The 18,699-nt window shown below is 39.9% G+C and overlaps 1 protein-coding gene across 1 annotated transcript in view; it reads right to left on the bottom strand.

The window, feature by feature from the left end:
* Window positions 1-18,699, bottom strand: part of RASA1 (RAS p21 protein activator 1) — a gene marked incomplete in the record, with an annotated part of 550,200 nt that overhangs the window by 203,464 nt on the left and 328,037 nt on the right. Inside the window, 1 exon segment of the mRNA XM_053701476.1 lies at window positions 11,347-11,423. Coding sequence (XP_053557451.1) covers window positions 11,347-11,423 — 77 coding nt within the window.

The following is an 18,699-nucleotide window of genomic DNA, read 5'->3' as shown; positions in this document are numbered from 1 at the left end:
CCAGAACCAAATTCAAACTTCAAGGAGGAGAAATTGACTTAATAACAGGTTTTATACGAACCAAAGCTTGTACAAAACAATGAATATCAGGAAGACTAGCAATCTTTCTGTGAAAAAGAACAGAAAGAGCAGAGATTTGTCCTTTCAAGGAACTTGCAGACAAACCTTTATCCAAACCATCCTGAAGAAACTGTAAAATTCTAGGAATTCTAAAAGAATGCCAAGAAAAAAGATGAGAAAAACACCAAGAAATGTAAATCTTCCAGACTCGATAATATATCTTCCTAGATACAGATTTACGAGCCTGTAACATAGTATTAATCAGAGAGTCAGAGAAACCTCTATGACTGAGAATCAAGCGTTCAATCTCCATACCTTTAAATTTAAGGATTTGAGATCCTGATGGAAAAAAGGACCTTGTGATAGAAGGTCTGGTCTTAACGGAAGAGTCCACGGTTGGCAAGTGGCCATCCGGACAAGATCCGCATACCAAAACCTGTGAGGCCATGCTGGAGCCACCAGCAGAACAAACGAGCACTCCTTTAGAATCTTGGAAATTACTCTTGGAAGAAGAACTAGAGGCGGAAAGATATAGGCAGGATGATACTTCCAAGGAAGTGACAATGCATCCACTGCCTCCGCCTGAGGATCCCTGGATCTGATCAGATACCTGGGAAGCTTCTTGTTTAGATGAGAAGCCATCAGATCTATTTCTGGAAGTCCCCACATTTGAACAATCTGAAGAAATACCTCTGGTTGAAGAGACCATTCGCCCGGATGTAACGTTTGGCGACTGAGATAATCCTCTTCCCAATTGTCTATACCTGGGATATGAACCTCAGAAATTAGACAGGAGCTGGATTCCGCCCATACCAGAATTCAAGATACTTCTTTCATAACCAGAGGACTGTGAGTCCCTCCTTGATGATTGACATATGCCACAGTTGTGACATTGTCCGTCTGAAAACAAATGAACGACTCTCTCTTTAGAAGAGGCCATGACTGAAGAGCTCTGAAAATTGCACAGAGTTCCAAAATATTGATTGGTAATCTCACCTCCTGAGATTCCCAAACCCCTTGTGCTGTCAGAGACCCCCAAACAGCTCCCCAACCTGTCAGACTTGCATCTGTTGAAATCACAGTCCAGGTTGGAAGAACAAAAAGAAGCCCCCTGAACTAAACGATGGTGGTCTGTCCACCACGTCAGAGAGTGTCGTACAAACGGTTTCAAAGATATTAATTGAGTTATCTTTGTATAATCCCTGCACCACTGGTTCAGCATACAGAGCTGAAGAAGTCGCATGTGAAAACGAGCAAAGGGGACCGCGTCCAATGCAGCAGTCATAAGACCTAGAATTTCCATGCATAAGGCTACCGAAGGGAAAGATTGAGACTGAAGGTTTCGACAAGCTGAAACCAATTTCAGACGTCTCTTGTCTGTTAGAGACAGAGTCAAGGACACTGAATCTATCAGGAAACCTAAAAAGGTTACCCTTGTCTGAGGAATCAACAAACTTTTTGGTAAATTGATCCTCCAACCATGTTCTAGAAGAAACAACACTCATAAAAGACTGGAAAGGTTCTTTCTAGTGAAAAACAGAATTTATGCTTACCTGTTAAATTACTTTCTCCAACGGTGTGTCCGGTCCACGGCGTCATCCATTACTTGCGGGATATTCTCCTCCCCTACAGGGAATGGCAAGGAGAGCACACAGCAAGAGCTGTCCACACAGTCCCTCCCAGGCTCCGCCCCCCCCAGTCATTCGACCGACGGTTAGGAGAAAAAAAGGAGAAACTATAGGGTGCCGTGGTGACTGTAGTGTATAGAGAAATATTTTTCAAACCTGATTAAAAAACCTGGGCGGGCCGTGGACCGGACACACCGTTGGAGAAAGTAATTTATCAGGTAAGCATAAATTCTGTTTTCTCCAACATTGGTGTGTCCGGTCCACGGCGTCATCCATTACTTGTGGGAACCAATACCAAAGCTTTAGGACACGGATGAAGGGAGGGAGCAAATCAGGTTACCTAAACAAAAGGCACCACGGCTTGCAAAACCTTTCTCCCAAAAATAGCCCCCGAAGAAGCATAAGTATCAAATTTGTAGAATTTGGCAAAAGTGTGCAGAGAAGACCAAGTCGCTGCCTTACATATCTGATCAACAGAAGCCTAGTTCTTGAAGGCCCATGTGGAAGCCACAGCCCTAGTAGAGTGAGCTGTGATTCATTCAGGAGGCTGCCGTCCGGCAGTCTCATAAGCTAATCGGATAATGCTTTTCAGCCAGAAAAAAAGAGGTAGCAGTAGCTTTTTGTCCTCTCCTCTTACCAGAATAAACGACAAACAAAGAAGTTTGTCTGAAATCCTTTGTTGCTTCTAAATAGAACTTTAAAGCACGTACTACATCTAAATTGTGTAACAAACGTTCCTTCTTTGAAACTGGATTCGGACACAAAGAAGGAACAACTATTTCCTGGTTAATATTCTTGTTGGAAACAACTTTTGGAAGAAAACCAGGCTTGGTACGCAAAACAACCTTATCTGAATGGAACACCAGATAGGGAGGATCACACTGCAAAGCAGATAGTTCAGAAACTCTTCTAGCAGAAGAAATAGCAACCAAAAACAGAACTTTCCAAGATAGTAACTTGATATCTATGGAATGTAAGGGTTCAAACGGAACCCCTGGAAGAACTGAAAGAACTAAATTTAGACTCCAGGGAGGAGTCAAAGGTCTGTAAACAGGCTTGATTCTGACCAAAGCCTGTACAAAAGCTTGTACATCTGGCACAGCTGCCAGTCGTTTGTGTAACAAGACAGATAAAGCAGAAATCTGTCCTTTTAGAGAACTCGCTGACAATCCCTTATCCAAACCTTCTTGGAGAAAGGAGAGGATCCTGGGAATTTTAATCTTACTCCATGAGAATCCCTTGTATTCACACCAACAGATATATCTTTTCCATATTTTATGGTAAATCCTTCTAGTTACAGGTTTTCTGGCTTGGACCAGAGTATCTATCACTGAATCTGAAAACCCGCGCTTGGATAAAATCAAGCGTTCAATTTCCAAGCAGTCAGCAGGAGAGAAACTAGATTTGGATGTTCGAATGGACCTTGTACTAGAAGATCCTGTCTCAAAGGTAGCTTCCATGGTGGAGCCGATGACATATTCACCAGGTCTGCATACCAAGTCCTGCGTGGCCACGCAGGAGCTATCATAATCACTGAGGCCTTCTCCTGTTTGATCCTGGCTACAAGCCTGGGAAGGAGAGGGAACGGTGGAAACGCATAAGCTAGGTTGAACGACCAAGGCGCCACTAATGCATCCACTAGAGTCGCCTTGGTATCCCTGGATCTGGACCCGTAGCAAGGAACCTTGAAGTTCTGACGAGACGCCATCAGATCCATGTCTGGAATGCCCCATAATTGAGACAACTGGGCAAACACCTCCGGGTGAAGTTCCCACTCCCCCGGATGAAAAGTCTGACGACTCAGATAATCCGCCTCCCAGTTGTCTACTTCTGGAATGTGGATTGCCGTCTGACTGGAATCTTATGAATCCAGCCTTCGCTAGTTGAGGCCAAGCCCGGAGAGTATTGAATATCGCTCTCAGTTCCAGAATGTTTATCGGGAGAAGAGACTCTTCCCGAGACCATAGACCCTGAGCTTTCAGAGAATCCCAGACCGCGCCCCAGCCTAATAGACTGGCGTCGGTCATGACAATGACCCACTCTGGTCTGCGGAAACTCATTCCCTGGGACAGGTGATCCTGGGTCAACCACCAACTGAGTGAGTCTCTGGTCATCTGGTCTACTTGAATCATTGGAGACAAGTCTGTATAGTCCCCATACCACTGCTTGAGCATGCACAGTTGTAATGGTCTTAGATGAATTTGAGCAAAAGGAACTATGTCCATTGCTGCAACCATCAACCCTACTACTTCCATGCACTGAGCTATGGAAGGCTGCAGAATAGAGTGAAGAACTTGACAAGCGTTTAGAAGCTTTGACTTTCTGACTTCTGTCAGGAAGATCTTCATTTTTAAAGAATCTATTATCATTCCCAAGAAGGGTAATCTTGTCGACGGAGACAGGGAACTCTTTTCTACGTTCACCTTCCACCCGTGAGATCTGAGAAAGGCTAGAACAATGTCTGGATGAGCCTTTGCTTTGGAAAGATACGACATTTGGATTAGAATGTCGTCCAGATAAGGTGCCACTGCAATACCCCTTGGTCTTAGAACCGCTAGAAGGGACCCTAGCACCTTTGTGAAAATCCTTGGAGCAGTGGCTAGCCCGAATGGGAGAGCCACGAACTGGTAATGCTTGTCCAGAAAGGCGAACCTTAGGAGCTGATGATGATCTTTGTGGATAGGAATATGTAGATACGCATCCTTTAAATCCACGGTAGTCATAAATTGACCCTCCTGTGGGTAAAATTGTTCGAATGGTTTCCATTTTGAACGATGGGACTCTGAGAAATTTGTTTAGAATTTTTAAATCCAGAATTGGTCTGAAGGTTCCCTCTTTTTTGGGAACTACAAACAGATTTGAGTAAAACCCCTGACCTTGTTCCACAGTTGGAACTGGGTGTATCACTCACATCTTTAACAGGTCCTCTACACAATGTAAGAATGCCTGTCTCTTTATTTGGTTTGAAGATAAGCGAGACATGTGGAACCTTCCCCTTGGGGGTAGTTCCTTGAATTCCAGAAGATAACCCTGAGAGACTATTTCTAGTGCCCAGGGATCCTGAACATCTCTTGTCCAAGCCTGAGCGAAGAGAGAGAGAGTCTGCCCCCTACAAGATCCGGTCCCGGATCGGGGGCTACCCCTTCATGCTGTTTTGGTAGCAGCAGCAGGCTTCTTGGCCTGTTTACCCTTGTTCCAGCCTTGCATTGGTTTCCAAGCTGGTTTAGTCTGGGAAGCATTACCCTCTTGTCTAGAGGCTGCCGAGTTGGAAGCCGGTCCGTTCCTGAAATTGCGAAAGGAACGAAAATTGGACTTATTCTTAGCCTTGAAAGGTTTATCTTGTGGGAGGGCATGGCCCTTTCCCCCAGTGATGTCTGAAATAATCTCTTTCAATTCTGGCCCAAAAAGGGTCTTATCTTTGAAAGGGATATTAAGCAATTTTGTCTTGGAAGATACATCCGCCAAGACTTTAGCCAGAGCGCTCTGCGCGCCACAATTGCAAACCCTGAATTTTTCGCCGCTAACCTCGCTAACTGCAAAGCGGCGTCTAAAATAAAGGAATTAGCTAACTTAAGTGCGTGAATTCTGTCCATGACTTCCTCATACGGAGTCTCCCTACTGAGCGACTTTTCCAGTTCCTCGAACCAGAACCACGCCGCTGTAGTGACAGGAATAATGCACGAAATAGGTTGAAGGAGGTAACCTTGCTGTACAAAAATCTTTTTAAGCAAACCCTCCAATTTTTAATCCATAGGATCTTTGAAAGCACAATTGTCCTCAATAGGAATGGTCGTGCGCTTGGTTAGAGTAGAAACCGCCCCATCGACCTTAGGGACTGTTTGCCATGTGTCCTTCCTGGGGTCGACCATAGGGAACAATTTCTTAAATATAGGAGGAGGGACAAAAGGTATGCCTGGCTTCTCCCACTCCTTATTCACTATGTCCGCCACCCGTTTAGATATCGGAAAAGCATCAGGGTGCACCGGGACCTCAAGGAACTTGTCTATCTTGCACAATTTTTCTGGGATGACCAGATTGTCACAATCATCCAGAGTAGATAGCACCTCCTTAAGTAATGCGCGGAGATGCTCTAATTTAAATTTAAATGTCACAACATCAGGCTCTGCCTGCTGAGAAATTCTTCCTGTATCAGAAATTTCCCCATCTGACAAACCCTCCCTCACTGCCACTTCAGAGTGGTGTGAGGGTATGACAGAAAAATTATCATCAGCGCCCTCCTGCTCTACAGTGTTTAAAACAGAGCAATCGCGCTCTCTCTGAAATGCTGGCATTTTGGATAAAATATTAGCTATGGAGTTATCCATTACTGCCGTCAATTGTTGCATAGTAACAAGCATTGGCGTGCTAGAAGTACTAGGGGTCGCCTGCGCGGGCATAACTGGTATAGACACAGAAGGAGATGATGTAGAACTATGTCTACTTCCTCCATCTGAGGAATCATCCTGGGCAACTTTACTATTTGTGACAGTACTGTCCTTACTTTGTTTGGACGCTATGGCACAATTATCACACATATTTGAAGGGGGAACCACATTGGCTTCCATACATACAGAACATGATCTATCTAAAGGTACAGACATGTTAAACAGGCTTAAACTGGTTAATAAAGCACAAAAACCGTTTTAAAACAAAACCGTTACTGTCTCTTTAAATGTTAAACAGGGCACACTTTATTACTGAATATGTGAAAAACTATGAAGGAATTATCCAATCGTTACCAAATTTTTACCACAGTGTCTTAATGCATTCAAAGTATTGCACCCCAATTTTCAAGCTGTTAACCCTTAAAATGTGGAAACCGGAGCCGTTTACAATTTTAACCCCCTTACAGTCCCAGCCACAGCCTTTGCTGCGACTACACCAATCCCAGGGGGGTATACTATACCAAATGAAGCCTTCTAGGAACGTTTTTAGTGGATTCCAGACCCTCACACATGCAGCTGCATGTACTGTACTCAAAAGTAACTGCGCAGTAATGGCGCGAAAATGAGGCTCTGTCTACTACAGAGAAAGGCCCTTCCTGACTGGGAAGGTGTCTTAAGTGCCTGGCGCTAAAAACGTTCCCCAATGTTATAAAAGTGTGAAATTCAACTTCAAACTGCATATAATACTTAAATAAAGCAATCGATTTAGCCCCTAAAAGTGTCTACAAGTTTATAGCCCATAATAAGCCCTTTATTCTGTTTGAGACTAAGAAAATGGCTTACCGATCCCCATGAGGGAAAAATGACAGCCTTCCAGCATTACACAGTCTTGTTAGAAAAATGGCTAGTCATACCTTGAGCAGAAAAGTCTGCAAACTGTTCCCCCCAACTGAAGTTCTCTCAGCTCAACAGTCCTGTGTGGGAACAGCAATTGATTTTAGTTACTGCTGCTAAAATCATACTCCTCTTTTAAACAGAACTCTTCATCTCTTTCTGTTTCAGAGTAAATAGTACATACCAGCACAATTTTAAAATAACAAACTCTTGATAGAAGAATAAAAAACTACAACTAAACACCACAAAATCCTCACCATCCCCGTAGAAATGCTACTTGTTCAGAGCAGCAAGGAGAATGACTGGGGGGCCGGAGCCTGGGAGGGACTGTGTGGACAGCTCTTGCTGTGTGCTCTCCTTGCCATTCCCTGTAGGGGAGGAGAATATCCCGCAAGTAATGGATGACGCCGTGGACCGGACACACCAATGTTGGAGAAATGAGCAAAGGGAATTGAATCCAATGCTGTGGCCATAAGACCTAAAACTTCTGTGCATATATAGCAACTGAAGGAAATAATAGACTAAAGGTACCGACAGACGGAACCCAATAGAATTATCCCTTGTCTGATAGAGACAAAGACAGTAACACAAACTATCTGGAAACCTAAATAAGGTGACCCTTGTTTGAGGAATCAAGAGCTTTCGAAAAAAAGATCCTCTAACTATGTCCTGAAGAGCAAGTGAATCATATGAGATTCCGCATCCTCAGAAAATCTGAATGAAAACAGAAAAATGAAAATATGCATTTATTGTATCTAAGGAAAACAAATAATGCTATCAATGACCATAAAAAGGCAAAATAGTTTGAATAAAACTCCAAACCCGGTTCCTAAAAAAGCAACTGGAAGAAATACCCCAGAAGATTCCAGGTCTGAGCAGCGCTTGAACCCAATGGGTGCCCAGCCATGCTTCAACAGTATCCAAAATATATAGGACAGAAACACACTTAAAGAAAGTGTTAGCCTTACTGGAATAAATCAAAGAAATTTGGACAAAATAGAACCAAATAAATTTCAAAGAAGTCTTAACCTGCCCCTTACCAGCCAAGCTGGAATACGGCACGTACATCGCAATATTAGGGAGCTGATTTCGAACCCCAATTAAAAACATGTTACTTGGGAAAGAACTCAGGAATTCGTTCCTTAATAAGAACAACCAAACTAGTATAAGCTTAAAGTTTTAGTCTTAGAACTCACTCTTGAAGCCCAGAGTAACAGTTAAGAATTGAACCTAATTATAAAACAAATAATTGATTATCTTAGAACAAAAGAAATATGGATTTTTTATTTTTTTATAAAATCACAAAATTCTTCTAGCTAAAATAGCTAAAAACATAGATTAACCCTCATTTGCGAAAATATTCAATAAAATGAAGACACAAATGAAATTATTAGCATGATAGTCCAGTTTAAAGGACCAGTCAATACAGTGGACTTGCATAATCAATAAATGCAAAACAACAAGACAAATGCAACAGCACCTAGTCTAGTAAATGTTGTCCCTTAACAATGCTAAAATAAATCATAATCTGATACTTGATCTTAAAGTAAACAGAAAAAATGAAGCAATTGCAATATCCAAATAAATCACAGGACCAAGAAAAGTACCTGAAACTATTCCATAAATAAGATACAACTATCTAAAGGAAAATAAATACTATTTTGCTATAGAAACAATAGCATAATTAGTAGAAGTAGAGATAGCCCCAATAAATTGGAGAACCCTCCAAATTGAATGTAACTGCTGGCAAAGAATATAGTTTAAAACCTTTGAAGAAGGAATAAAAGAAAATTCTCAGCCTATTCCATTCCCTAGAATGGGGAATTGGAAAGAAAACCTCTGAAAACACAGAAGAAATAAATAGGCAGAAATAGTGTCAGCTAGTCTTAAAGAACTAGTTACCTTAATATCCAAAATAATCAACACCTTTTCAACAAAGAACAAATGTACTTTAATAATAGAAAAATAATAAAAAAGTAGATTTGTTAGTGTCAATATCTGATGAAGAAAATTTCTGAAAGAGAAAAAACATCAGAGAAGGATAAATCAGTATGTTGTAGGTCATTTGAAACTTCAATAATTAAAAGAAGTGCAAAAGACCTAAAAATTTTATTAGAAGGCACGAAGTCAGACAAAGCCTTTAAAATAGAATCAGAAAAATATTTCTTATAAATCTTCTAAATATTTCTTGTACATAAGATGTAAGAATGGAAATATATAAAGCATAAACACTAATGGATTCTGCATGTAAAAGTATATCATAATAACTTATTACAAACCATAGCTAAAGATAAACATTTAAAACATTTAAAATAAATGAACTTAGCTTTGGTAGAACTGAAACTCAGTTAAGCGTTTTTCCAGAAGTGGCTTCTGATTCAGGGTCAATCTGAGACATCTTGCAATATGTAATAGAAAAAACAACATATAAAGCAAAAAAGATCAAATTCCTTAAATGACAGTTTCAGGAATGGGAAAAAAATGCCAATGAACAAGCTTCTAGCAACCAGAAGCAATAAATAATGAGACTTAAATATTGTGGAGACAACAATGACGCTCAAATTTTTTAGCGCCAAAAAAGCCGCCCACATTATTTGGAGCCTAAATGCGCAAAAAACATCAAAAAAAAATGACGCAACTTCTGGCGACACGTATGACGCCGGAAATGACAAGAAAATTTTTGCGCCAAGAAAGTCCGCGCCAAGAATGACGCAATAAAATGAAGCATTTTCAGCCCCCGCGAGCCTAACAGCCCACAGGAAAAAAGTCAAATTTTAAGGTAAGAAAAAATTATTTGAAATAAGGAACGTTGAACATCCTGAATCAAGGCAAATAAATGTTTAAACACATATATTTAGAACTTTATAAAAAAGTGCCCAACCATAGCTTAGAGTGTCACAGAAAATAAGACTTACTTACCCCAGGACACTCATCTACATGTAGTAGAAAGCCAAACCAGTACTGAAACGAGAATCAGTAGAGGTAATGGTATATATAAGAGTATATAGTCGATCTGAAAAGGGAGGTAAGAGATGAATCTCTACGACTGATAACAGAGAACCTATGAAATAGACCCCGTAGAAGGAGATCATTGAATTCAAAATAGGCAATACTCTCTTCACATCCCTCTGACATTCACTGCACGCTGAGAGGAAAACCGGGCTCCAACCTGTTGCAGAGCGCATATCAACGTAGAATCTAGCACAAACTTACTTCACCACCTCCACAGGAGGCAAAGTTTGTAAAAACTGATTTGTGGGTGTGGTGAGGGGTGTATTTATAGGCATTTTGAGGTTTGGGAAACTTTGCCCCTCCTGGTAGGAATGTATATCCCATACGTCACTAGCTCATGGACTCTTGCTAATTACATGAAAGAAAGTGAAACTTAAGTGAAACCTGTTTGTTCCAGCCACACAAAAAAAAAAATATCACACAAAGCAGCATGTAAATAATTAATACACTGATTAATTAACCCCAACTGTTCAATAAACCCCCTTCAGAGGATATTAACCCTGGATCCTATCAAGGTATAAAGGAGCCACACTATGACCCTGTTATAGAGTTTTATGTGTAAAAAATTGAAACGATCTTACCTCCTGGATCCATGCTGTGGAACAGAACACAGCCTCTCAAGTGTGACAGTCTTATAGCAGCGCTCCTGACATGGACTTGAGTGAGAGAAAGCAGGCAGTGAAACTCGTCAACACTGATTGCATAGGAGCTGTTAGCAGTAGTCTGGATGGTTTCTCCAGACTAACCTTCATCAATACTCTCACTGAGAGGTTGACATGACTACTTAAAACTCCAATCCTATCTCGAAGGACAGATACCCTTTTTCAGGACTCTCCGAATCTTCTGACACTTCTGTCAACTCCTAACGTGACGAAAGGCAAAGAATAACTGGGGCAATGATTAAGTGGGAGGGATATTTAAGCCTTTGGCTGGGGTGTCTCTGCCTCCTCCTGGTGGCCAGGTGTTGTATTTCCCAACAGTAATGAATGAAGCTGTGGACTCTCCCTATCTTAGGAAGGAAAAGGGGTTCATGGGGCTCTCTAGGTCTTTTTGATAACCTGTTATTTACTGTCATGTAGTGCTCCAGACATGTGCACGCTACTTAAATATCTCTTCAATAAAGAATAACATTAGAATGAAGCAAATTTGATAATAGAAGTAAATTGGAAACACATTCAAAATTGGATTCTCTATCTGAATCATGAAATACATTTTGGGTTTCATGTCCCTTTAAAAAAGAAAAAAAAAAAGATTAATATACATCAGTTTTAACATGATTGCCCATATCAAGTATAGTTTCATTATACTAAATAAATATAATACATATTTGATACTTGAATTTTTTTTTTTTTTTTTAAAGTACTTACAGATATCAGGGTCTTTGCTTTTCTTTGTCTTGTTACTAAGACTTATTTCAAATCTGTTAATATCTGGAGATAGATCACTGGAAAACAAGAAATTTTACAAAGTAAAGAATAATAAAGAAATATAAAGTGTCACTGGGTTACATTTTACACACGGCCAATGCTGTAATTAGTGTTTTAGAAGACATACAAAAAAACTTGTACAGATATCAGTAATTCTGGGCTACAACTCCAAAAGCTTCACAAAATGAGGACAATCCTTCTATGCTCTGTGTAACATTTAAAATACTAAATAAAGCTAAATTTTTACAAGCTTCTTAAATGTTCATCACTATGAAATATGGCAACAAACATGTCTGACTGTTTGAAGATACAGGATCAAAGCTCCTATCACATGTGACATTGTTTCATAATATCAATACAATCAATTGCAATATTCACTGTGCTCCCTCTCTCAATAGGTATGTGTCAGAAAACAACAAAAATGTCACATTGCTATTGCAGAAACCAACACAGGAAACTATTATAGCAATGCAGGTACTGAAAGCAAAATATACATATAAAAGCATGCATTTAGTTTAATTTCAATAAATAAAAATAAGTAATGCTATAATTCCTGTATCATTGAATATTCCTCTTATCCACCCATCTATTAAAGGGCCAATACTGATAAAAATCAGTTAAACCATGTCATTTTAAGACTATTGACCCTAGACTACTGTGTGTTGATTCTCCCTAGAGATATCAATATATATATATATATATATATATATATATATATATATATATATATATATATATAAATCAATCAATGTAAATATTTGCATAGGAAATTAGCACATCTAGGTAAGATTCCCCGCTTGCTTTTTCACAGAAAAACTTAATATACAATGTTACCAATGCACAAGAGAATTCTGGGTAAGATATGCAAATTAGATATGCAAATTCTCAGTTTTTTTGCTTCAAAATACTGTTTTAACACAGCGATCCTTTTAACAGGATTTAAAAAATAAAAACAGCCATTTCCGTTGAAAAAAAATTAATCCACAACCCAAATCATAAGTTTAGTCTCATAAATGAAAAGAGAAAACTTAAATTAGAAGCAGAAGAATCAAACTGAAACAGCTGCCTGAAGAACTTTTCTACCAAAAACTGCTTCCAAAGAAGCAAATACATCAAAATGGTAGAATTTAGTAAGTATAATTCTAGGGGCCTCTTTCGTTTGTCCAACCTGGATTGTGATCACAACAGATGCGAGTCTTTCAGGTTGGGGAGCTGTTTGGGGATCTGTGACAGCACAAGGAGTTTGGAAATCTCAAGAGGTGAGATTACCAATCAATATTTTTTAACTCCGTGCGATTTTCAGGGCTCTTCAGTTTTGGCATCTGTTGAAGAGAGAACCGTTCATTTGTTTTCAGACAGACAATGTCACAACTGTGGCATATCATCAGGGTGGGACTCAGTCCTCAAGCTATTATTATCAGGTATTTGTAGAGCGCCAACAGATTCCGCTGAGCTAAGCTATGAAAGAAGTATCCTGGACACTTGTTTGGGCGGAATCCAGCTCTTGTCTAATTTCTGCGGTTCATATCCCAAGTATAGGCAATTGGGAAGAGGATTATCTCAGTCGTCAGATTTTACATCCGGAAGAATGGTCTCTCCACCCATATGTGTTTTCTCAAAGTGTTCAGATCTGGGGTCTTCCAGAAATAGATCTAATGGCATCTCATCTAAACAAGAAACTTCCCAGGTGCCTGTCCAGGTCCAGGAATCCTCAGGCGGAAGCAGTGGATGCATTGACACTTCGTTGGTGTTATCAACCTGCTTATATTTTCCCACCTCTAGTTCTTCCAAGAGTAATCTCGAAAATCATCATGGAGCAATCGTTTGTGCTGCTTGTGGCTCCAGCATGGCCTCACAGGTTTTGGTATGCGGATCTTGTTCGGATGTCCAGTTGCCAACCTTGGCCACTTCCCTTAAGGCCAGACCTTCTTTTTCAAGGCCCGTTTTTCCATCAGGACTTCAAATCATTAAATTTAAAGGTATGGAAATTGAACGCTTAGTGCTTAGACATAGAGGTTTCCCTGAAACGGAACTGGCATGATTACCCCAAATAACTCCAGGTCTGAAACACACTTCAGGAAAGCCTGAGCCTTTACTGGGTTCTCTGGAATGCGTGAGAGAAAAAAAATCTTCTCACAGGCGGTCTTACTCTGAATCCTATTCTGTACACCTGAGAGACAATACTCTGAATCCAATGATTTTGGACTGAATTGATCCAAACATCTTTGAAATTTTTTTATCTGCACCCTACCAGCTGAGCTGGAATGAGGGCCACACCCTCATGTGGACTTGGGGGCTGGCTTTGATCTCTTAAATGGCTTGGATTTATTCCAATTTGAGGAAGGCTTCCAATTGGAAACAGATTCCTTTGGGGTAGGATTAGATTTCTGTTCCTTATTATGTCGAAAGGAACAAAAACGGTTAGAAGCTTTAGATTTGCCCATAGGTTTTTAATCCTGAGGCAAAGAGACTCCCTTCCCCCCAGTGACAGTTGAAATTATTGAATCCAACTGAGAACCAAATAATTTATTACAAAACCAGAAAAGATGCCAGGTATAGAAGGGGTTAAATTAGTGATGGCTATGAAACATATGTATGTTAATGTGAAAATATATATATATCGGCGGTTGGGAACAAACACCATAAAGTCTCAATAGAACAATGGATACCGCAACTGACTTTGAGCGTTCATAAGAGCACTTGCATATATGAAAGGGCAATGTCTCAATGAATAGTACTTATCCAAGGCTACAGCTCTAACCTGAGTTTAGCCGATCCGTGTGTGCAGTCAATCAGCTCCCTCCTTATGCTTGCTCAGCAAAAGAAATCAAATATAGGCACAGGTGGTCCGTATGAAACGCTGCATCCGTGTGCTGCTCCGGCTATCTCCGCTCACACCGTGAGTACCGGATGTTCCACTCTCACCCTGTGATCCAATGAATTGCCGGCAACAATGGAGGCTTGTCAGTTGGAGGCTCGTCACTTATCAGCCAATGCGATCACTGCTGTATCCAGAGAGGTCCCAACACAGCCAAACATTAGCCGAAATCACTGTGGAAGTAGCGCTGCTTCAAAGGGACAAACAAAATAGAACCAAAAAGAAACTGGAAGCAGCCGCTGTATAAAACTTAGCCTTTATTCGGTCATCAAGTAAATGTTCATGGAGGTACAAGGTACACTGAAGGACAGAACAGTATACGCGTTTCGGCTGGCGCCGTACTCACTACTGGTAAAGGTGTAAGCTTGCATGTGAAACTTAAAAAGGGTGTGCTTCACCACCCCTATTGGATAAAACTAATTTATTCAAAACACACCTGTAAAATAACGTGTTGCAGTGTACCTGAGACCACATATCTTAAGATTAACACAAAGATACTCCCTATGCTATAGTAACTTAGATGGACACATTTGGATAAAGTTGAACAATCAATACCTACATAAAAATGTATATTTTAAATTCATTTTAAATTCATGTTAAACAGTTGATAGATGTAAAAAACAATCATTGATTAATTATATTGCATAAAACTGTGAAACATGAAATGGATATGTATTTCAAAAATAGGATGTATGACATATTGCATTCAATCAAAAAATGAAATAAAATTAAATCAAACAGAAAAACACATATAAAAAGAGAAAGAAAAAGAAAAAGAATTTATATGAATACATACTTATGTGTGCATATGAGAAAAGATGAATAAACACCAACTAGTGTAAAACATCAACAAAAGAATTTTGCATGTGAGAAAGTACATATACACATACTCACATATATATGTAAACATATATACACACACATTTGTATGTTCTAGCTCCCAATCAGTACATGATTTATATGTTAGTATAATTCTAAGGAAAAACATAATTTATGTAAGAACTTACCTGATAAATTCATTTCTTTCATATTAGCAAGAGTCCATGAGCTAGTGACGTATGGGATATACATTCCTACCAGGAGGGGCAAAGTTTCCCAAACCTCAAAATGCCTATAAATACACCCCTCACCACACCCACAATTCAGTTTAACGAATAGCCAAGAAGTGGGGTGATAAGAAAAAAGTGCGAAAGCATATAAAATAAGGAATTGGAATAATTGTGCTTTATACAAAAAAATCATAACCACCACAAAAAAGGGCGGGCCTCATGAACTCTTGCTAATATGAAAGAAATGAATTTATCAGGTAAGTTCTTACATAAATTATGTTTTCTTTCATGTAATTAGCAAGAGTCCATGAGCTAGTGACGTATGGGATAATGACTACCCAAGATGTGGATCTTTCCACACAAGAGTCACTAGAGAGGGAGGGATAAAATAAAGACAGCCAATTCCTGCTGAAAATAATCCACACCCAAAATAAAGTTTAATGAAAAACATAAGCAGAAGATTCAAACTGAAACCGCTGCCTGAAGTACTTTTCTACCAAAAACTGCTTCAGAAGAAGAAAATACAACAAAATGGTAGAATTTGGTAAAAGTATGCAAAGAGGACCAAGTTGCCGCTTTGCAAATCTGATCAACCGAAGCTTCATTCCTAAACGCCCAGGAAGTAGAAACTGACCTAGTAGAATGAGCTGTAATCCTATGAGGCGGAGTCTTACCCGACTCAACATAGGCAAGATGAATTAAAGATTTCAACCAAGATGCCAAAGAAATGGCAGAAGTTTTCTGGCCTTTCTAAAACCGGAAAAGATAACAAATAAACTAGAAGTCTTTCGGAAAGACTTAGTAGCTTCAACATAATATTTCAAAGCTCTAATAACATCCAAAGAATGCAACGATTTCTCCTTAGAATTCTTAGGATTAGGACATAATGAAGGAACCACAATGTCTCTACTAATGTTGTTGGAATTCACAACTTAGGTAAAAATTCAAAAGAAGTTCGCAACACCGCCTTATCCTGATGAAAAATCAGAAAAGGAGACTCACAAGAAAGAGCAGATAATTCAGAAACTCTTCTGGCAGAAGAGATGGCCAAAAGGAACAAAACTTTCCAAGAAAGTAATTTAATATCCAATGAATGCATAGGTTCAAATGGAGGAGCTTGAAGAGCTCCCAGAACCAAATTCAAACTCCAAGGAGGAGAAATTGACTTAATGACAGGCTTTATACGAACCAAAGCTTGTACAAAACAATGAATATCAGGAAGAATAGCAATCTTTCTGTGAAAAAGAACAGAAAGAGCAGAGATTTGACCTTTCAAGGAACTTGCGGACAAACCCTTATCTAAACCATCCTGAAGAAACTGTAATATTCTCGGTATTCTAAAAGAATGCCAAGAAAAATGATGAGAAAGACACCAAGAAATATAAGTCTTCCAGACTCTATAATATATCTCTCTGGATACAGATTTACGAGCCTGTAACATAGTATTAAACACAGAGTCAGAGAAACCTCTTTGACCAAGAATCAAGCGTTCAATCTCCATACCTTTAAATTTAAGGATTTCAGATCCTGATGGAAAAAAGGACCTTGAGACAAAAGGTCTGGTCTTAACGGAAGAGTCCACGGTTGGCAAGAGGCCATCCGGACAAGATCCGCATACCAAAACCTGTGAGGCCATGCCGGAGCTACCAGCAGAACAAACGAGCATTCCTTCAGAATCTTGGAGATTACTCTTGGAAGAAGAACTAGAGGCGGAAAGATATAGGCAGGATGATACTTCCAAGGAAGTGATAATGCATCCACTGCCTCCGCCTGAGGATCCCGGGATCTGGACAGATACCTGGGAAGTTTCTTGTTTAGATGAGAAGCCATCAGATCTATTTCTGGAAGTTCCCACATTTGAACAATCTGAAGAAATACCTCTGGGTGAAGAGACCATTCGCCCGGATGCAACGTTTGGCGACTGAGATAATCCGCTTTCCAATTGTCCATACCTGGGATATGAACCGCAGAGATTAGACAGGAGCTGGATTCCGCCCAAACCAAAATTCGAGATACTTCTTTCATAGCCAGAGGACTGTGAGTCCCTCCTTGATGATTGATGTATGCCACAGTTGTGACATTGTCTATCTGAAAACAAATGAACAACTCTCTCTTCAGAAGAGGCCAAGACTGAAGAGCTCTGAAAATTGCACGGAGTTCCAAAATATTGATCGGAAATCTCACCTCCTGAGATTCCCAAACCCCTTGTGCCGTCAGATACCCCCACACAGCTCCCCAACCTGTAAGACTTGCATCTGTTGAGATTATAGTCCAGGTCGGAAGAACAAAGAAGCCCCCTGAACTAAACGATGGTGATCTGTCAGAGAGTGTCGTAAAATCGGTTTAAAGATATTAATTGAGATATCTTTGAGTAATCCCTGCACCATTGGTTCAGCATACAGAGCTGAAGAGGTCGCATGTGAAAACGAGCAAAGGAGATCGCATCTGATGCGGCAGTCCTAAGACCCAACATTTCCATGCATAAGGCTACCAAAGGGAATGATTGTGACTGAAGGTTTTGACAAGCTGATATCAATGTTAAACTTCTCGTCTGACAAGGACAGAGTCATAGAAACTGAATTTATCTAGAAACCTAAAAAGGTTACCCTTGTCTGAGGAATCAATGAACTGATTGGTAAATTGATCCTCCAACCATGAACTTGAAGAAACAACACAAGTCGATTCGTATGAGATTCTTCGAAAATGAGAAGACTGAGCAAGTACCAAGATATTGTCCAAATAAGGAAATACCAAAACCCTATTCTCTGATTACAGAAAGAAGGGCACCGAGAACCTTTGAAAAAAAATTCTTGGAACTGAGGCTAGGCCAAACGGTAGAGCCACAAAACTGGTAATGCTTGTCTAAAAAGAGAATCTCAGACACTAAAAGTGATCTGGATGAATCGGAATATGCAGATACACATCCTGTAAATCTATTGTAGACATATAATGCCCTTGCTAAACAAAAGGCAGGATAGTCCTACAGTAACCATCTTGAATGTTGGTATCCTAACATAACGATTCAATAATGATAGATCCGGAACTGGTCTGAAGGAATTGACCTTCTTTGGTACAATGAAGAGATAAAATAAAACCCCAGCCCCTGTTCCAGAACTGGAACTGGCATAAATACTCCAGCCAACTCTAGATCTGAAACACATTTCAGAAATGCTGAGCCTTTGCTGTGTTAACTGGGACACGGGAAAGAAAAGAATCTCTTAGCAGGAGGCCTTAACTTGAAGCCAATTCTGTACCTTTCTGAAACAATGTTTCTGAAACCAGAGATTAAGAACGGAATTGATCCAAATTTCTTTGAAGAAAACGTAATCTGCCCCATACCAGCTGAGCTGGAATAAGGTCCGCACC

The sequence above is a fragment of the Bombina bombina genome, chromosome 2 (genome assembly GCF_027579735.1).
Source record: "Bombina bombina isolate aBomBom1 chromosome 2, aBomBom1.pri, whole genome shotgun sequence".
NCBI classification, from domain to species: Eukaryota; Metazoa; Chordata; class Amphibia; order Anura; family Bombinatoridae; genus Bombina; species Bombina bombina.
The sequence above is the reverse complement of the archived record's forward strand: the minus strand, read 5'-3'. Positions and strand labels throughout refer to the sequence as shown.